This window comes from Marmota marmota, unplaced genomic scaffold (assembly GCF_001458135.2).
Source record: "Marmota marmota marmota unplaced genomic scaffold, marMar, whole genome shotgun sequence".
Lineage (NCBI taxonomy): Eukaryota > Metazoa > Chordata > Mammalia > Rodentia > Sciuridae > Marmota > Marmota marmota.
The window spans coordinates 4120680-4141585 of NW_026000108.1; the positions used below are offsets into that span (position 1 = coordinate 4120680).

The 20906-nt window shown below is 51.1% G+C and overlaps 2 protein-coding genes across 7 annotated transcripts in view; one reads left to right on the forward strand and one right to left on the reverse strand.

The window, feature by feature from the left end:
* Nucleotides 1-67: 67 nt before the first annotated feature.
* Ccdc96 (coiled-coil domain containing 96) lies at nt 68-2340 on the forward strand. Its single transcript, XM_015481721.2, has one exon. The coding sequence runs from the start codon at nt 183-185 to the stop codon at nt 1944-1946; it is 1764 nt and encodes a 587-aa protein (XP_015337207.1). The 5' UTR covers nt 68-182; the 3' UTR covers nt 1947-2340.
* A 32-nt stretch (nt 2341-2372) lies between these two features.
* The window catches only part of Tbc1d14 (TBC1 domain family member 14), a 109234-nt gene continuing 90700 nt past the window's right edge, over nt 2373-20906 (reverse strand). For 4 of the 6 annotated variants that reach the window (XM_015481930.2, XM_048784125.1, XM_048784127.1 and 1 more), the window contains 2 exons: nt 12032-12290; nt 8945-9352 (listed from right to left, as the gene is read on the reverse strand). In XM_015481930.2, coding sequence (XP_015337416.1) covers nt 9287-9352; nt 12032-12290 — 325 coding nt within the window. In that variant the 3' untranslated portion in view covers nt 8945-9286. Of the gene's footprint in view, nt 2635-4779; nt 5050-8944; nt 9353-12031; nt 12291-20906 lie in introns of those variants that run through there. The other 2 variants (XM_048784124.1, XM_048784126.1) reach the window with 2 other exon arrangements.

Below are 20906 nucleotides of genomic sequence, written 5' to 3' on the forward strand. Positions count from 1 at the left end.
CGCCCAAGTCCAATCAGCCCCTCTCGCGGCCTCCTATTGGCCGACTCTGGCCGGAGGTGGGGTGGAGGGGCAGGATGCCAAATAGTGTTTGGCCAATCGTGGGGCTCAGCGCGTGCGCCCGGTTGCCCCGGGAAACCTAACAGCTTCAGCCCGGGACCGAGGCCTGGAAGCTGTGGTCGGAGATGGAAGGGGATTCCGAGCGCGCTGGGGACTCTCTGGACCAAAGCGGAGATGGGGAAAGCCTCGTCTCTGGGACCAAGGCCACCTCTGACCTCCAGAGCCCCGCCGAAACCTCGGAGCCTGAGCCTGAGGCAGAGGCAGCGGAGGCGGCTGGGTTGGTAGAGATCGAGGAGGCAGGCGCCACCGAGGACGAGCCGACCGAGGCGCCAGAAGGGCCGGCGGCCACCGAGGCCGCGGATGAGGACGGGCTAGGAGAGACGGGGAAGCAGCCAGAGCCTGAACCTGAGCCCGAGCCCGAGCCCGAGCCCGAACCCGAACCTGAGCCCGAAGAAGCGACGGCCCAGCCGCAATCCGAAACCAGGCCCGAAGAACCGGAGGAGGCTACAGAGAAGGAGGAAAAAGTAGAGAAGGAGGAGAAAGAGAAGGGGGAGAAAGAGGAGGAGGAGGAGGACGAGGAGGAGGACAAAGAGGAGGAGAGAGCGGCGGCAAAGACGACGACGACGACTAAGAAGAAAGCCCTGTCTAGGGACTCTGTGCAGTTATCCACTACCCGCGAGGATGCTGCTCCAGCCCCAGCGACTGAAAGAGAGGAACCTAAGCAAGAGGAGGAAGAGGAAGAGAAGGAAGAAGAGGAGGAGGAGAGTAAGGTAGAGAGTGCTGAAAGAAAGAAGAAAAGCAAGGAAAGGCAGAAATCTTCCCTACTGGGCTCAGTAGACTACCACGACCAAGAGTGGTCGGAGGAGGTGCAGAAACTGGAGGAGCAGCAGCTTCGCAATGAGCTCTTGGAGCAGTACAACACCCTGGTGGTAGAGCGGAACCGCTATCAGCGCTACAATGTGTACCTTCAGCACAAGATCTGTGAGGTGCTGCGCAAGAAGAAGGGCGTGGAAGCAGTGGAGGCGCCAGATAAGGGCCCAGAGCCCGAGGCCCCCGAGAAAGAACAGGCATATTTGCACTACCTGGCCATGCTGGAGGACATGAAGAAGCAAGAGGCCGATGACCTGGAATGGTATCACCAGGAGCTGGCCCAGCTGAAGCAGCAGTGCCAGGAGAAGGTGGCCAGGGTAGAGAAGGAGTGGCACCGATTCCAGGCACTCAAGAAGCAGGTGGTGATGCAGGCCATGGGCAGCTGCCGCATGCGGGGTGGGCGCCAGGCTGCACTTCGGGAGGTGGAGCAGATCCAGGCCTTGGAGGATAAAAAGGAGAAGGAGATGAGTGCTGTGCGGCTGGAAAATGTGCAGCTGAAGCAAAGCCTGTCGCATTTTGAAACCAGAATGAAGGCCCAGGAGGACTTGACTGAAGGTCTGCTCCTCATTGATTTTGAACAGCTTAAGATTGAGAACCAGACCTTCAACGAGAAAGTGGAGGAACGAAATGAGGAACTTTTAAAACTGCGCAACAAGGTGACCAACAATGTGCAGATAATAACCCATGTGAAGGAAAAGCTGCACTTCATGGATATGGAGAATGCATGCAGAAAGGCACAGCTTTTGGAAATTGAGGCTCAGGTGGCTCTAGGAAGGGACATCCTGACCAAGACCAAGCAAGCCCGAGACAGCCTGAGGGGTGACAACATCAAGCTGAACCAGAAGTGCGGCCTTCTGGGCAAGGAATCACTGCTTCGGGACTTGGAAGAAAAGATGGACAAGACTGAACTACTCAACCAGCGCCTAGAATCCCTTAAGCGCCATCACGCTGGGCTTACTTTATCCTGCAAAGGTATGAGGCAGAAGATCAGGGAAGCCAAAGCCTTCCTCCCCCCCTGATATGGTGGACGAATAGAGGCAGCAAAACATTGTCTCATCCACTTTTACTTTCCCTTGTTGCTATCCTTAAGAGGCCTATGATCTCTGGTTTAGGAACCATGATGTTTTTCTCATTTTTCAGCTTCAAAACTAGTGCTGACCACAAAATTGGGTTAGCAATTTTACATGGGATGAAGCAATAGACCCAGAGAAACAAAAATGGAGTGATTTAATGTAACGTGACTTCTCAGGAAAAACTAAAAATTAAGAGTTGAACAATTCCATAATTTCAGTAACTTAGTACTAAAGAACACTGTTCCTCTTCTATGTGTAAGTAGGTGAAGTTCAACAAGTGGGCAGAGTACCGAAAAATCTGTGCTTAAGCAAATTATTAAATTCTCTTTGGATTTATTAAGCTGTGTAGTCATGAATTACTGTCTCAATTAGAAACTCACAAAATCCCCTTGATCTTGCTTTGTCAGTAGCCAGTACTAGCTTCTGGCATGTAAATATCCATCCATCTATCTATCTGTCCATCCATCCATCCCTCTCTCTCCAGGAAACAGGAAAGGAAGCCAATGCTTGGTTGTCTTTATACTTTTTCAGTGGAAGAAAGCTCAGTCTTCTCACCATTTATGTTTCTGTCTTGATGACGGTTTTCCATTAGAATCAAACATTTCCTTGGATCCTCTGAAAAAACTGCATTGATCTGTTTAAAAAAATAAAAGTGGCATGTTTTTACCCAGGGGAAACAAAACAGTGCCATTGGTTTTACCAGGTGCAAGACTGTGAATGGTGGCTGCTGCCATCACATACGACAGCCTTCTGCACCCAGCCGAGTACTCTCTGATGGCAACAGGGTGCTCGCTCATTCCTAAACTTCACAGGTCATAGGAAGACCATCCGTCTTTGGTGCTGGGTGCCTCTGAAGACTGGTAGAAACCCCACTCAGGGCAGGTGGCTCAGTGGCTGAGAATGTTGCCACTGCTTTATCTTTTGATGACATGATTTCGTTTTCTAAAGTATATTCCCTGTGAGGTAGAGGAAAATTAAAACTCCTAACTTCCATGGCTTGAGTACACTATTTTCTCTGATGTCACACACATGTACTGAGGCAGGCAGTAAAAAGCTTAGATTTCCACTGCCGTCCTCCCCTTACTGTGATGAGTCTTCCTTCTCCCCTTGTCCATCAAGGCCAAGTGGAGCAGTAAGTCCCTGCCAACAGAACTCTCTTCTTCGTGGCTCCAGCTAGAAGCAGTGCAGGCCCACTGGGTTCTTCTGCTGCTGGGGAAGCCTCCTGGTGAAGGGTCAACAGTGCTGCATGTCTTGACCAAGCAGTGGCTTTCATGATAATGCTGTCCTTTGTCTCTCTGGTGTACTGTAGAGAGAGCAGGTATTCTCAGCTGACTTTGAACCAACAGCATTGCCCAGCCGAATCCTGCAGCTTGGAACCCTGTGACAAGTGGATCCCAGCCCAGCTGCAGAAAGCTTTAAGCTGCAAATGACCAAGTAAGGACTGCAGAGTAAGTCACCAATGTCCTCAGGTTGCTGGACAGATACACCCCCTCCTGTGGCCCACCTCCTGTGGTTCCAATCAGATTACAGGGCCATGCTTCACCAGCAAAGAGCAACACTCCACAGACTGTTTCCTAGGGTAACTTCTGAAGGAAGAAGTCCACAGATGACCCCCAGCATGGTATCGCAGCGCTGTCTGTGGCCCACCCAGCATGCAGTCCCTGCTCAGAGAGGGCCTCCTTAGGCTTCTACCCCCCACTGAGATCTAGGTCCCTGGAGGCCAGCAGTTGGTTTGGCATTATGCTAATGTATTAACCCATCTCCTTCACATTCTGAAAATAAACCTTATTTGAATGTTATGTCTCAGAAACTGCTAAGCCCTGTGTTGGATTCAAAAATAAATTACAGGAAGAAAGACCATCCTCTCAAAAGTAAAACCAAGGAGGGAATATGGCAGGGGCAGTTTTGTAGTCAAAGCAAGAAACACTGCAGGTAGACTGTGGACAGTCCCAATGCAGATGATCCACAGGACAGGACTGTCACACAGAGGTTATCTTTATGAGTATTAAAAGCAAAGGCTGGGGCTGGGGCTGGGGCTCAGCGGCAGATTATTTGCCAAGCATGTGTGAAGCCTGGGGTTCGATCCACAGCACCACGAGCAAAGGCCTGAAAAATACATTGTGAGCAAGATGCTACATGAAACTAAACCTTTTTTTCTTTCTTTTTTTCCTTTTTTTCTTTTTTTGTTGAAACTAAACCTTTTTAATAGGTATAAATCCCAAGTGTCCCCTTCAATTTTATAGGACAGTTTTGTAAATCAGGTGCCCACCTAAGCAGAGGCCAGGGCCCCTGAGAAGGAAACATTTACCTTTGCTAAGTGGAAGTCATTTATGGTGACTTCCTGCACTTGAGATTTTTACATTATGTAACCGTAAGAGATTGTCTGTAGCCCTGGTTCTGTCTTGGCCCTGGTGTGGGAGCCTACCCATAAGACAACGGCAGCTCTGGTACCTTGACTTAAGTGTTTTTCACTTTTAAGCTTCCAGCTAGCACCACTGTGATGAGTCCCACAAATGCAAGAATGGAAGGGACCACAGGGCTCTTGGGAACTGTGCAGCACTTTCTCTACTACTTCTCAAAGGTCCTCTAGTTTCTATTTACATATTGGTTTTAAGAAGTAAGATCACACTCCCCAAAGGCTGCCATGGGTGAGCACAGGCCTATCTAGAAAGATCCAGCCTGGGGTGAAGACTCTGGCATCAGGCCAGCCTGGGACAATGAACTCATCTGTAAAATGGGGAAATGCATTTATAGAAAAAAGCAGAATAGGAAAACAGTATCCCTTATCCGATGATAAAATTAGAGGAATTTTAATTTTCTTTCCTGTATTCCCAAATTCTACACAATTAACATGGATTTAAATTGGGAGATAATTTCAGTTTTTTTTAAATTCATAAGTTCAAGAGTGTAAGATACTAAATACTGTTAAGGGAATGATTCTAGCAACCCACCCGATGTTTCTGGGGTTTTTATGGTAGAGTTAGTTCAGCTTCTTGTTTTTGTTTCATCTTCACAAGCCAGTGGATAGGAGCCGGGTCCTCTTCCAAACCTTCAGTTGTGGAAAAAGAAAATGAGGACTAGGTCACAGAGCTCCTAATGGCAATGGGTGGGTATAAGATTCAACCCCAAGGTCTGTTCTTAACATCTACCCAAACTGCACCTCAAGTTCAGCTTTATTTTTGGCTGAAGCCTTTCTACCAGGAGCCACACAGCAGGGGAAAAAGATGAAGGAACACCGCTTAAGATGAACTGAGGCTCTGGGGTCCAGAGCCAGGCTTCCAAGTCCACGGGTAGCTCATTTTGTTGTAATGTCGGAGCAGAGGACAGTTATCCTCACTCTGCACAGAATGTCCCACAAGGTGTGGGCACCTGGGAAAGGGGCTTCAGCTGATCCAGGGAGACCTGGCCTTGGTGTGAACCTGCCCAGGAAGGGAATCAGCATCCCAGAGCAGGCTGGCTGCAGGGAGCGGTGCTCAGAGGAGCCTTGGAGCAGGACAGGCACTAGATGGCGCCCTGAGCCTCTCAGAGATATCTGGACACTTCTCAGCCAAGTTCCAGGCAAGAGCCTGAATATCATCAGCAAATGTCTGAGCACATATTTGGCACCATACAATGCGGGTCTCACGATTTCCCTGAAAACCGAAGTCCCTCCACATCTTAACATAGTCCTGTCTGAGGGGACTGGTCTTGTCTCTGAGGTATCCCTCTGCTGGCCAGCCCCCTCCCTTCCCACCGGGAGACCAGCAGCTCCTCCCAAAATACAGCGGGGGTGTACCTGCCCCCACACTGTGTGGGTGCCATGCCTGTGTGTTGGCCCTTCTGTGCCTTGGTGGCAGGCTCCACACTTTTGGAATGGTGTCTGAACTGTCAGCCCCACTCCCCAGGTGTACAGTGCCCAGGAACAAGTGTCTGCCCATCGTGTTTTAGCATTCATAATCCACAGCTCCCTCCATCAGCCTCCAGCTGCCCTGCAGGCCGTGCACAGATGATGCAAGTGTCCCCACCAGGACTTAAGGAGCCAGGCTCCCGAAGGTCCCAGAGCAAACGAGATCTCTCCAGAGGGTGCCTGAGTCCTGCTCTGCCACCACCTAGTAGCAGCCTGAGAAAACCACGTTTCTGTGTCACATGTGTGGAAGGGGACAATGATCTTCCACAAAGCTGCTGTGGAAATTAAATGAAATTAAATTTAATTTCCACAGTGCTTAGCCCAGTGCCCGGTGTGGCCAGAGCAGCCAGACAGCTCTCAGCAAAAGTGCCTGCTGTCCACTACCCTGCAGCTAGCCAGCCTGCCTCAAAGCCTGCAGGGACAGGGGCGCAGAGAGAAGTCACTGGCTCAATGGAAGGTGGCTCTGTGTCTGAGCACCCTTCTGAGTGCCTGTGGGTGCACTCATTCCGCTGGGGTCTAAGTACCTCCTGGCCCTCCAGCCCTCTCCACCATCTCGAGAACAGCTTTACTGACCCTGCCCCACAGAGAAGGCCCTGCCACCACCCTACTGGGTCACAGCACCTGACTCACAGGCTTCTGAGGAATTGCAAGGAGCCCTTAGCCCAGGGGCTGGCACACAGTGAGTGCCTGCTGCACACTGGGGTGAGTGGTGACATGCGCAGGGGTGGTGAAGGTCACAGCAGGGTGGCTTGAAGAGCAGCGGCAGCACAGGGGGGCCCCTCCAGCACAGCAGAGAGGGACCCTCGGCTGCATCCTCTTTTTGATGAACAAGCCTAGATGTGGATTTCAAAGCAGCAGATGCTCAAATTTCTGCCATGCTTCAAGGAAGAACCTCAATTTTAAACCAAACTACAGAGAATGTAAGTAACAATTTTACATGACTTTTATTTAATAAAACCACATATTTACAATTCAAAAAGTCCTAGTTTGATACACTTTACTAAATAAAGTCAGAGGTTAACTGTTCGAGCCATTAAAACATAATCTGCAGCAATGTTATCAGGAGTTCCTATCAGCAGCTCTTTAAAACTCAGAAGCCGAGCAGTTACAAAGTACCTCTGAAGTGAACAGTGTTCCCAAATGAGATCTCAATGACTCTGGAGGTGGCTCTTGGGTCTAAAGGGCAAGCTGCTGCTGACCCCAAGCCCTGGGGTACAGAAAGTCCCTGGCCCTTGAGGTGGACAGTGCAAACTTCCAAGAGAGCAGCACATCAGTGTTTCCAGGTCACCTAAGCAGCAGCCTCAGAGAAGCAGGATGCTGTGCTTGCTAACAGCACTCTGCCCAGAGGACCACAGGACCCTGGACAGGACTTGGAACTCTGCAACCTCTTAGGGGACACCTGGAACTCATATGATCCCTTAACAGGCCCCCCAAAACCTTGTCTGGACTGAAGATGTGGCAAACGCCCCAGACTGGCAGGGAGCCTGGTCTGAACCTTCATGTACACTGCAGATTGATGTCGGGCCATTTGACAAGCAAAGGCGAGGGTGGGGCCGGAGCCTGCTCCTCACCTCTCTACGATCTAAGGAGCATCGTTATGTACAGTAAGAAAATATATACATCTTCAAAGAACAGAACACCCTCATCACGCACGCAACTGCGCACATCTGCAAGGAAGACAGTGCACAGGCCACTGGCCTAACTACATTCAATACCTCCATGTCAGGAATGGCTGGGTCTGGAGGCCACCAGGACCACAGGCGAAGATGGCACCTCGTCCACGAGGTCAGGCAAGGCGGCCTTCCAAGGCTGAGGTGTTGTGGGACCCATCATGCTCTAGAACCTCCCTCGAGAATTCACAGGAGAATGCAAGGGGAGGGGAGGTTCCAAGAAGAGGGACACATGGAGTAGGACAGAGGGTGTGCACATGACCCTGGCCTGCTAACCTGCTGCGGCACCTGAAATATGGCCAGCAGGCAGGGCAGATGCAGAAAGTTCATCAGGATAGGCCCACCCCCAAGCCTCCTTGCTGCATGTGGTACAGCACCAGGGCCTCCCTCAACGAGGAGCTGTCCCCTGGGGTGGGAGAAATGGCTAAGAAAGGTGAGTGCAGACCACACCAGCACTTCCAGACTCTGGCTGTGTCCTTGAGCCTGGCCTGTCTGCACCCCCAAAGGCCAATATGCTAATAATGGGTTACCAGGTGGGAACTTGTTTCCATCTCTCGTTGGACTAGTCCATGCAAAAACTGCTCATTTCTGTGAATTTGGGAAGTCAAATTTCTTATACAAAGTTCTCAAAATAGTCAAGGAAAAGCAAGAATAAAAATTTTGACAATAAACTTGGGAAAATCAGCTAAAATGGGAAAGGGATCATGGTCCAGACAATGAGAATTCTGACAAGACTGGTTGTTAAGTACGTGTTGCTCGCTCCTCTGTCCTCATGGTGGTTTGTGAAACACCTTGGAAAGCCAGGTGTGTCAGGGGGTCCCTGGCACTTAGGACAGTCCAGCTATTCATGACAAAAGTGAAGTGGGGATTCTGCAGAGCCCAGGAGCAAACCCCTCACATGCTTCGGTTTCCAGACCACACAGTCATCCTCAGCCTCCCTGGAAACAAGCAGGTGCGAGGGGCAATCCAAAGTTTCTCCCACCCTGTTCTTTAAAGGAGGCTATTCACATCAGCTCCCGGGGGTGTTCTGCTGCCACAGGCCCCTTCTGCACACACAGTCCCCTGCTCCGGCTTCTCACCACAGCTCCAAGGACTCTGGGAGGCAGGTTCCCACGGAAACCTAACGTGCACTGTCGGCCTTCCTGCTGTGATTTTGTCAAGGCAACATGGTCAAGTGTTAATACAAAGGTCATGTGGACTCCCAGGGAGCCCAAGAGCAACACTCCCCATGTGCCCATCTCCTGTTATGCTGTCTTGGTAGGCAGGTTTCAAACTCATGGCCTCCAGTTCTGGAAAGATCATCTCAATAACTAAATCAGCAATTCCTCTCATCTAAAATATGAGCCAGTATCATCTCTGAGATCTCCCAAAATAATATTTCTCATGCATTTGGCTAAAAAAATTGTAATGTACTTTCCAGTGGCTGGCATAATAGCATTACAATTTAATTGACTTTTGCTGAAACAAAGAAGGAGGAGGGATCAACCACTGCCCTGTCTTTAACCTGTGCAGAAAGCGCAGTGGCTGGCTGCAGCCCCCAGGGCACCAGCCCCTGAGCTGCTTAAGGCTAAGCCTGGATTTTGCTGTTTGTTTAAGGCCAACTCCAGCGTCAGGAATCAACATGAACAGAGCATGCCTGCTCCTCTGCTGCCACTGCCGGGGTGGGTCTGAGAGCACACAGGTGCCGCCTGAGACCTGCCTCAGTGCCAGTGGGGGTCACATCTGCAGCCTCAGTGTCTGAGGGACGGGCTTCCTTTCTCCATTTCCCGGCTGTCTTTTTGCAGCGCAGCCAGCACCTAGAGCACAGAGAAGACTACTGTGGTTAATCCCCGAGAGGCACTGTTCCCAAGACACCCACGAGAGCAGCGCAGAGTGGAGCAGCGCAGCGCAGCTCAGCGCAGCTCAGCGCAGCACCGGCATGGAGGAGCTGAGCAGGAGCTGAGCAGAAGCTGAGCAGGAGCAGCACGGAGCAGCACGGAGCAGCACGGAGCAGCGCAGAGCAGAGCACAGCAGAGCAAGGCAGCGCAGCCATGATGGCAGCCACCCCCAGGGCAGCCCCTCCAACTCCGCCCACTCCGCACTTTCCCACCCTCTGGCCCACTAGGCACTTTCCCACCCTCTGGGTCCTCTTTCCTACGTGGGCCATTTCCTACACTCATGCTGACCAGCCACAACACCAATGTCACAGCAGGGTCATGGGGATAGTCTCTTCCCTCAGCCCCACAGGACAATGCTGCTCCTGCCGGCTTCTTCCTTCATCACCAAGAAACCAAAGCCCATTCACAGCCTCCCTTCAGAGGCCGCCAGAGCCTGGCCCTGGTGCTGCTCCCTCCACTGCCCTCAATGCACTGCACCTTTACTTTAAAACTCATTCCAGGGCACTGTGACCACCCAATAATGTCAGTGACAGAGCACACATGGAAGGGTTCCACCCAGATTCTGCCATTTTGCCTCCTCTCTTTTATGGGTTGAAACTATGCTGGGGATTATTCAAGCAGTGGGCGCGTGTGCATGTGCATGTGCCTGTGCAGGGCAGGAGAGCTTCTTTCACAGGAAGTACCAGGGAAGGAAGCTGCAGGAAAGACCTGTAAGCCCTGAATGCACAAGATGTGAAATCAGGGTAGGGACAGCCCTGCCTGTGAACAAAGGCCATTAAGAAAGGTCTTGGCTGGGTGCAGTGGCACACACCCCACAATCCAAGTGACTCAGGAGGCTGAGCCAGGAGAATTGCAAGTTCAAAGCCAGCCTCAGCAACTCAATGGGACCCTAAGCAACTTAGCAAGCCTCTGTCACAAAATAAAAAATAAAGAGGACTGCAGATGTAGCTCAGTGGTCAAGTGCCCCCAGGTTCAATCCCGGGCACCAAAACACAAAGGCCCCGACTTTTCTGTTGAGGCTTTAGAAAACTATGGAAGCAACAAATCACAGAAGGTTCCAAAAGACTTCCTCACACACAGGGTCAGCTTCAGGGGCATTCAGCCTGTGCAGTCGCATGCCCAGAGTTCAGGCAGCCCGGCATGGCCTACTGCTCTACAGTCATGGCTTAAAATTCTTGGAAATGTTCTAGCCACAGCCCTTACACCGTCCATCGGTTCATCAGCCAGAGAGAAGTCGCTCCTGCCCTGACACCTGGCGCAGCCCAGCCAGACCCAGGCCTCCCCACCAGCTAGGCAGGCCGTTACACGGCTTTACTGAAATGCAATTCACCCTTCAAAGTGTGCAATTTGATGCTTTGGGGGATATTCACAGAAATGGGCATATATCACCAGTTAATTTTATAACACTTTTGTACCTCAAGAAGAAACCTCTGTACCCCTCAACCATAACTGTCCTAGAGTGACCAAGTACAGGCTCTGGACTTGCTGTAGGTCAAAGGGCTTGCCTTCCACACAAATGAAGGGTGGGAAGGGACAGAAGAGAAGAAGGTGGAGCTGCATAAAGATGGTATAAGACAAAGATCTACGGGCCAATCAGGGCAAGGACCCTATCTGGATCTTCATCAGTGAGACCGTGGATCCATTTATGCTGTCTGGCCCAGTCAGAACCTTGATTCTCAGCACAATACCTAGTGTATGAAGACAGGAAGGCATCAGGGACTTTCTGGGTGATAGCAGTGCTGTGAACATTTATGTTCCAAGAGCCAGCATGGTTTGGAGACACAACATGACAGTGGATATATTGCATGCAGAACACTGGGGGGCACGGGGAGGGGCACTGAAACAGTCCCCCTTCACAGATACGAGGCTGATGACTGTCATGTGGGGTTCACTGTCCTAGTTTTGTAAATATTTTAAGTCATATACTAATAAGAAAGTCAGGTCCATAACAGGCACAGCTGGCCCGTATGGGGAAGGGTAAGCCTCCAGACCCACCAGCTGGGCCTGGTACTCAGGTAACCTCGAGAAATACAGTCAGTCAGGTTTTTTTTTTTTTTCCTTCCTTTTTTCCTTTTAAGTATGCTAAAACGTGGAGTGAGACAACACCCATCAATCCCACTGGCGTAAGCCCTACATGGGAGCCTGGAGGAATGCAGAAGAAACCACAGGCCAGAGCAGCACAATGGAAGGAAGACCTGGAAGGGACGGGGCCTCTTCAGGCAACCGTGACTTCTCTTTCTGTGATCTGCAAGGTGGATCAAGCTGCACAGGGCACGCCGCTCCCAGGCGGCCCAGCTAGCCAGTCCCTTTTGCTCTGTCTAGTGTCTAGGGCTTAATTTATAAAATGCTTTGGGGCATGTGAAGAGTACTGCATGGCCTCATAGAAGCTCTGAGCTCCCAGTACTGATGCAGGGGAGGGGGCACTCCACGATCTCCAACAGGCAGGAACCCATAGAGCAACCTGAGGCAGAGCCAGGAGGCCGCCCAGCTCTCCTCGCCAGCAGCCCAAGAACTGTTTCTCAGCACTATGGGCAGCATGCTCCCTAGGTTATACTGTAGTGCCAGCCCCACAACCAGAAGAAGAAGGAGACTGCTTACCTGTGCCCACTTCTTGTTCCGACTTTGCATCTGGACTGTAGCAATGGCCGCGAACACCTCATCTGCTGGCAGGTCCTCGGGCAGCCTGGTCAGGAACTGGGCACTGTGGATGAAGTCCATCCTAGTCAGGATGTCCTCAAACAGCTTCAAGATGCCCAGGGCCGTTCGGAAGAGGAACTCCTCCCCATCCCGACAGAACACGTCCCAGATGCGGCAGGCCAAGTCCAGGGGCAGAGACTTACTGTACAAGGTGAAGATCCTAGGGAAAGTGAGAGAGCTTCAAGTTTGGAATGGTACAAAGAAAGAACTCTCAATTCTAGCCTGAACCATGAAGAATGCCCTGAGTTAGTCCCTACCTATAGAACGGGGCTGGGGCTCAGCCTGAGTCCACCATGCAGGCTGAGCTCCCCTTTCCCAGAAACACGCTGAAACACCACGCAACTGCACCACCAATGCCCAATGCTCCTGCTGCAACAGGCAGCTAGCCAGCACCCACTTTACGCCTCCTGTGGTGGGGCTGGGCAGGACGGGTAACACACAGGACGCTTGCTCATACAGTAGCATCAGGTGGGCCTGAGGGTGTGCCTGTGGTGGAGGGCAGCTTCCTCCCAGCAGGGGCCAGCAAAGAGCAAAGTAGCATTTCCCAATCAGCTTGACTATGGATTACAAAACACAGATCTTAAACTTGTACGAAGAAAACTGTCAGATGAAAAAGTGAAATAAAGGCATATGTTCCTTTAAAAAATATGATAAATGGTCAGGCTTGGGGGTACACGCCTATAATCTCAAGAGACTCAGGAAACTGAGGCTGGAGGATCATCAGTTGGAGATCAGCCTCAGAAACTTAGCAAGACCCTCTCTTAAAAAAAAAAAAAAAAAAGGCTAATCACAGTACAAATTACATAACCATACATTCCTGGGTACCAACTCTATCATTGTTAACACATTTCTAACCTGGAAGGGGCCTATGTCACCAGGGGACTCCAGATGGCCACTCTGGAAACAGCCTGATGCCCTCCAGCCTGGATGCAGCATGTTTCTGCCCTCCCCACCAGCCTCAGTACCTAGTGCTTTGTGGCAATCTCTGCTGAATGAGTAAATGGGTGGACCAAGCCTTGTCTGCTTCAGAATTCTCCAAGTACTGGTGGCACTCTATACCTTGCCACCAGCAATAGCACCTCTGTGGGGTGATTCCCATGTGGGTGGAGACAGCCACTTCCCACCTGCAAGATGCTCTCCTGAAAGTTCCAGAGTCGACCCACACCTCTTGATGTGCCTGGACTCCAGATGCTGGACACAGGCTGAGGCCTCCCTTGGGCAAAAGGGAGTGCCGTTAAACTTCTGCAGTGCAACCTAACTTAGTGATGACACAGTCCACCAGAAAGCTCCTCACATGGGAGGTCTGCTCACGTCTCAGGACAGATTCTCCATCTGTTGCAAACCACAGGATGCAGTGGGCTCTGAGCCCACCACACCCTGCAGGGCTCTGCCAGGATGCGGAGGAGCACCTGGCCAAGGGTGAGCACCTAGCACATCCATGACCGGCCAGGCCTGCCAGTAGCTGAAAATTCTAGGAGACTCTGGGAAGACAGGCACAACAACTGAGATTTCTTTCCACTCAGATGACAAGCAGGAGGCAGAGGCCATAGGAAACCCTGTATCCTGAAGACAGCAGAGCTGAGGGCCACTGTGTGTCTGTGGAGTAAGAGTCTGTCCTAGGCATGTGGGACACCCCCTGCCTGCAGCCTCAGCTGTCTCACTAGCAGTACCTACCTCCAGGAGTAAGTGGCCCTGACCCAAAGCTCCCTCTGCCAGGCACTGCAGGGCTTCTGCTGCAGGGAACTCGCTTTAGTGTCAAGTAGCTCTGTCCTAAGCTTCTTACCATCACAAAAACAGAAAACACTGTCATCACTGGGTCTAGAAAGCACAGTTCAAGAAAGGTCTTGAGATCTTGTGTTTCCTCAATCTTCAAATTGCTCTCAACTCCGCCCAGAACAGACTTGTTAACATTGTATTTTAAAAAGTGAGAAAGGCAGGGCGCAGTGGCGCATGCCTGTAAACCCAGTGATTGAGGAGGTTGTGCCAGGAGGATCACAATTTCAAGGCCAGCCTCAGCAACTTCGTGATGCCCAGTCTCAAAAAGGGCTGGGGGGATGTGGCTCAGTGATAAAGCAGCCATAGGTTCATTCCTCAATAATGGCCACCCCAACGCAAAAAGCCCTGTGCTAATCTTTTTCATTAATTCAGTTGTCTTCAGACAGTCCAACAAGTGAAGAGTTATGCTGAGGGAGCTGCAGTGCCAAGGAGCCACCTGCTTCCCGCACAGCAAAGAGACAGCTGAACGGATCAGACCAGAGCCTGGCAGATTACAAAGCCTGTGCCTCGAACCAGTAATTTTCAGATGCTCAGCTGTATTTTAAACCACATTTAAACACAGGAGCCAGGTGCACATGGGACACTGAAGCACTCTCTCAGAAAGCAGCTACACAGTACCCTCACCTGGAAGTCTCAGGTAAAGGGCTGCTGGGCTCGGGCCACTGCCTGGGAAGGAGATACCAGGTTCAGTCCAGCTCCCACAGAAACCCAGCCAGGGAAGCTGACCCAATGAACTGAAGGGCTGCTGTCCACACACTGGCCCAAGAACCCCTTCCCCACCACCTGGCCTCAGCCTCCCCTCAGCTAAGGACTGTGTGGGAACAGGGATGAGCAGGAATCCCTGGCAGTCTGCCAGGCCCCCTTCCTGCTCTCCCCATAGTGGGAAGAGAGAATCCATGGGTTTCTGTCTCCCAAGAAATGTTTGTTCCCTACCCCAACCTGGAGCACTGCATATTACTGCGCTGTGTATCAAATACAGCACGTTTAGGTCCAAGTAATGCACAACAATGGATTTTTGTGTTGCTATGCCAACAGAGTGGCTATGGGCTTATTAAAAAGACAGAAAGACCAATCCATGTGCACCCACCTCCCCACATGTGTGGATACAGGTAGACTCTCCTCTCCAGCCACATCTCTTCCAGCTGCCTACCTGAGCAGAAGGGAAATGGGGCACTAGGGAGGCACAGAGAGAGTTCAGGGCCACTGTAAGCAGCTATGGGGCAAAGCCTCAGGAGCCAGCAGTACAGAAGGCAGTCAGTGTCCTTGCAATAGAGGGACCCTGGTCTGCCTCAAGCTGCCCAGGCTACACAGGGCAAGTGACTGCTCGCTGCTGTGCTGGGTACCACCCCACACCTCCTCCCTAAAGCCTCTCGAGGAGGCGCAGTCTCACCCTATGTGGCAGAGGAGGAAACTACCAAGAAAGGAAGGTGGTGGAAAAGCAGGTTTCAGTGTAAAATAAAAGGGTAAAAGTCACCTAGCAGCCTCAGTCATCATGAAGTCACACTGAGATTGGGATTTTCAGGCCCTGACACCCCAGTATCCAGCTGTATCCTGGCTTCATCCTTTACCTCACGGCACCTGGGGATCCCTGTGTTCCTAAGAAACTCAGAGACCAGGAACAAGTGTGCTAGGTAAGAAGTCTCCACTAAGCCTCAGCAGACTCTGAAACTTACTCAAGAGTCACTACTGGCATAGACTCAGCACTAAGCAAAGGCAAAGGTGCAGACACCAAACCTGAGATGCCCTGCCTGGTCCTGAGGGCAGTGCAGTCCATAATGCCCCAAGCCCATGCACTCTCCTCTCTGCCCCAGCACCAAGCAGAATATGAAGCTTAGCCAATAGGCTTCAGTTAACACCTCCTGCATGCCGGAGGCTCCATCCCTCTGGAGAAGGCTGATGGCAAAGCAGTGCTTGCACTTGAGGAGTCCCAAGTCCTGGGCAGACCTCTGGCCCAGAAGCTGAGAGCCACCCATGAACCCCGTGCAGGAAACGACAGCTATCTCCTGGGAGTCCACTTGCCCTGCACCTCCTCTGTAAGGTGGGAATCCATGTAATGATAGGCTTTCTAGGTAAACACCATTGCCAAAGCCACTAATAAGCACAATATGGAGTGTACCACTTGATACTTTGATTAAATTAAGACTATCATAAAATCCACTTATGCCTCCAAAAAAATCATGCCACTAGGCAGCAGTGGGAGATATTTTGCAAGTTAAATGACCTTGTGCCAGTCCTCCCAGAGTGTGGACCCTAGACAGCTGGCCACTCAAAGCCCTGTGGGAGGACAAAGACAGGTGACAAGCCCCGGCTCTGATCCCCACGTCCACATGATAAAGAGAAGCAAGGCACACCTGGGTAAGAGCCCTCATCAGCAAAACCACCTCCCTGCGAGCCTCAAGGAGGAGTGCAAACAGCTGAGTGGGCTTCGGCCAGGCTTCAAACTCATGGCTTCATAGGTTCAGTCCACAGTGGGCCAAGTTCCCTGCCCTGGGCCCAAGCAGAGGCAGAACATCACAGCAGAAGTGTACAGTTGAGAAGCACCACCCTGCTCATGGCAGCAGGAAGCAGAGAGAGGAAAGAGGAGCAGGGAGGATGCTCCCTTCCAGCACATGCCCCTGGTGACCCACCTCCTCCAGCCATGTCCCACCGGCTTATCCAAAGGAAGGCCTAGGAAGAATAGGTGTGCCTGTGCCCAGGACATGAGCTGACCTGGGTCCAGGCTCTGGGAACACAGGAGTAACCCACAAAGCTAACAGCTCAGTATGGCTGGTGGTGGGAGGGAGGGAAGCAGGCTCTGGGGACAGACAGCAGAGAAGGGCACTTCTCCTACCTGAATTGCAGCATTCTCATCTGAGCACTGCAGAGCACACCCAGGACACTTGAGGCCACACTGCACGGTGCCCTCAGGCTTTGCCATGGAGAGAAGAAAAGGGCTCTTTCACCCAAGCAGTTGGTTGCTCTAGCCCTGGGGTGGTCACACCACAGGCACGTGCACAGTGCCAACCACATGGCACATGCAACCCAAGACAGGCCCAGGGCTTCCAGGTGCAGACACAGCTTCAGAGGAAGGAAGCGTGATGGAAGGGGAGCAAGGATCTGAGTCAGACCAACCTGGACCACGTACTACAGGGGAGACACAGGGAGAATGGGCCTCAGGGACCTCCTCTGTGCTCAGAAACAGGGTACCTTCAGTGTGCGATTCCCAAACAGGAGCTTCAAGGCCAGGCCTGAGCAAGGTCTGTTCTTGACCTTTGCTTCTTCCTCACTGCTCACCTGCTTCTGATGGAGCTTTCACCTAACTGTCAGCACCCAAAAGACAACCTTGATCACTACGGACCCACCTCTTCTGTAAGGTGGAGACACAGCTTCCAGGTACAGACACAGCTTGACTAAAGAAGCCAAGAGCCAGGCATGGTGGCACACGCCTATACTTCCAGCAGCTTGGGGACTGAGGCAAGGGGATTATAAATTTGAGGTCAGCCTCAGAAACTTAGCAATGCTCTGTCTCAACTAAAAACTAAAAAGGACTGGGATGTGGCTCAGTAGTAAAGTACCCCTGGGTTCAATCCCCAGTACGAAAAAAAAAAACCATAAAATATATGTGTCCTGTGCCACGTTCAACTTAAACAGTTTTTACTGAGGACGTCCTGTGTGCCCAGCGCTGGCACTGCAAACGCAGATGGTGCAGATTTCGTCAAAAATAAACCGGCCCTGCAGGGGCCTCATGGAGGTGCAGTGAGCAGCAATCTCATCACAGAATAAAACCCTCAGCTCTGGAAACCCTTGGAGCTTTCTTTTCAGGTGGACACCTAGAATTATAGCCACCCATTGGCTGGGACAGAAGAGGCAGAGCTGTCCTCTGGGCATGACCCACCCAGCCACCAGTGGACTGTGAAGTCAGTGAGGGCTGGTAATCAATACGAGAACAGAAGGCTTCAGAACACTCCCCACATTAGGGTCAGGTCGCTTCATGGAACTCTTGTTCTTGGTACATACACATTAAGTTTTTGCACACAAGGTCACCATGTAAAATGTACTTCCTAGCAGGGTGTGATGGTACACACCTGCACTCCCAGCTACCTGGAAGACTGAGGCATGACCATAAATTGTGGGAAACTTAGCAAGACCCTGTCTCAAAATAAAAAATAAAATGGACTGGGTAAGTAGCTTAGTGGTAAAATGCCCCTGAGTTTAATACACAGTACCAAAAAATAAATAAGATGAAGTGAAATACTTCCTTCTGCAATCAGGGTGAAAAAGTTCGCTAGACATTTCTTTTTTTAATATATATTTTTCAGATAATGCTAAGTGAAGTTAGCCAATCCCTCAAAACCAAATGCCGAATGTTTTCTCTGACATAAGAAGGCTGATACACAGTGGGGTAGAGAGGGGGACCACGGGAGGAATAGACGATCTCTATAGGGAAGAGGGCTGGGAGGGGAAGGGAGGGGGCATGGGGTTAGAAATGATGGTGGAATGTGATGGACATTATTATCCAAAGTACATTTTATGAAGACACAAATTGGTGTGAATATACTTTGTATACAACCAGAGATATGAAAAATTGTGCTCTATATGTGTAATAAGAATTGTAATGCATTCTGGTGTCATATATTAATTTAAAAAATTATATATATATATATATATATATTTTTTTTTTTTTTTTGGGTTGCCAATGGACCTTTATTTATTTGTTTTATTGGTAGTGGGGATTGAACTCAGGGGTACTTGACCACTGAGACACATTCCCAGGCCTATTTTGTATTTTATTTAAAGACAGGGTCTCACTGAGTTGCTTAGTGCCTCACCATTGCTGAAGCTGGCTTTGAACTTGGAATCCTCCTATCTCAGCCTCCTGAGCTGCTGGGATTATAGGCATGCACCACCACTCCCGGCCTTATTTATTTTCATGTGGTGCTGAGAACTGAACCCAGTGCCTCACACATGCCAGGCAAGTGCTCTACCACTGAGCTACCCCCAGCCCCCTGCTAGACAGTATTGGCCCCCAGCCTAGAATCCCAAAACTCAAGTAGAAGCCTTCAACTTAATTGAGTAGATGCAGAAGGATCTGGGCCTGTCTGGACCCTTCCCCTCCCAAAATCCTCTTCCTGTCCCAGTCCTGACCCAGGAATCTGTGGGGTGAGGGTTCACGGTCAAGTGAACAGTATTGGGATGGCAAGGGGCCTCCCACACAGTCAACGTTCAAGGGTGTAGGGAGAAACCATCATTTGTTGAATGAAGGTGCCCCAAACACTTAGCCAGACAGACCAGCTAAGCATCCCAGCCTGTGGCTAATCCATGGCCTCACAACTGTTCCATGGCAACACTGGTCCCTGTAGCTTCAGCTGTAAGTTCCAACCTCCTAACCCTCATGCACACAAAAAGTGAGTGGAGCCAGAACAGTCTCAGTGTTAAAGACAGAAGCTACACACACCAAGAGTCCCACGGTGTGACAGGTGGGCTCCATCAGAGGGTGTGGCCTCATTGTGGATGACATTTGGACTGCATTTTCTAGAAGCCCTCTTGCCTCCTGAAGAAAGTGAGGGGTAGTGCTAGCCAGCTTTTCACTGTTGTGACCAATATGCTGACAAGGACAGCTTAGAGGAGGAAAGGTTTATTCTGGCTCATGGTTTCAGAGGTTCAGTCCACAGCGGGCCAAGTTCACTGCCCTAGGCCCAAGCAGAGGCAAAACATCACAGCAGAAGTGTACGGTGGAGAAGCACCACCCTGCTCATGGCAGCAGGAAGCAGAGAGAGGAAAGCAGGGAGGATGCTCCCTTCCAGCACATGCCCCTGGTGACCCACCTTCTCCAGCCATGTCCCACAAGACCATATCACCACCCAGTCCTCAAACTGGATGGGCTGATGAGGTTGCATCTCTCACAAGCCAATCATTACACTTCAGAGCATCCTGCATTAACAGAAGCTTTGGGGGACAAAGCTTCAGAACACTCCCCACATTAGGGTTAAGTCGCTTCATGGAACTCTTGTTCTTGGCACATACACATTAAGTTTTTGCACACAAGGCTGCACACAGGGTCACCATATAAAATGTACTTCCTAGCAGAGTGTGATAGTACATACCTGCACTCCCAGCTACCTGGAAGACTGAGGCAGGAGGACTATAAGTTCTGGGAAACTTAGCCAGACCCTGTTTCAATATAAAAAGCCTAATCACAACAGGGGGCAGAAGAAGGGGGGCGGGGTCAAGCCAAACACCCTCTCTTCATTATGGCATTTTTTCTCTTCTGCAGAGCCCCTTCCCAATTTGGGGGTGTTGTCTTGAAATGCCCTGAAAGGTTTATCCTGTGGGTTCCGCATGGGCCAAGCAGGGCACAGGGCATGGAGGGGCTTCACGGCCATCACAAGGCCGCAGGCAGTATGAAAGACCCTGGGGTCATTGCAGGGGCTGCTGGATCCTGAGGTACAACTCCTCCCTTCACTCAGGTGCCTGGTCCTCTCACCTGGCCCGCAACCTGGCATACTCTCTGGGGTGACGGCCACACCCTTTTCTCAGCAACCCCATTCCCTTCTGTACACAGCTGTGCCTTGGGTACGGCTCCAGCAAACTCTCTGAACTTCTCACTGTGGGTCTCAGGAGGCCTCTATTTAGACAGTCCACAGATACCTCACAATTCCTGAGTCCTAACCCAGATCTGCCCCCATTTCTGATCTCAGCTCTGATGCTTAGGCTTGGACCATGAGGCCAGCAATTGTCTGACATCAAGACCAGCATGTTCCTGGAACCCACCAACTCCCTGCTCCTTACCACTTCCTTTGCCCTTTGCTGGTCTCTCTTCCCCAGGAACTCCTGCTTCGCAAGTCACTCAAAACTCACTTGTGCCCCAACACAGGCCTTCAAGTGCCCCTGTGACCTCCAAATCCTGCCCAATCCCTTAGTATGGCCTCTGAGACTTGCCACAACCTGGCTCCCAAATTCCCCCTGCCCAACCTTGGCCTCTTGATGTAAGCCCAACCCCACCCACCCACCTGCTGCTTCT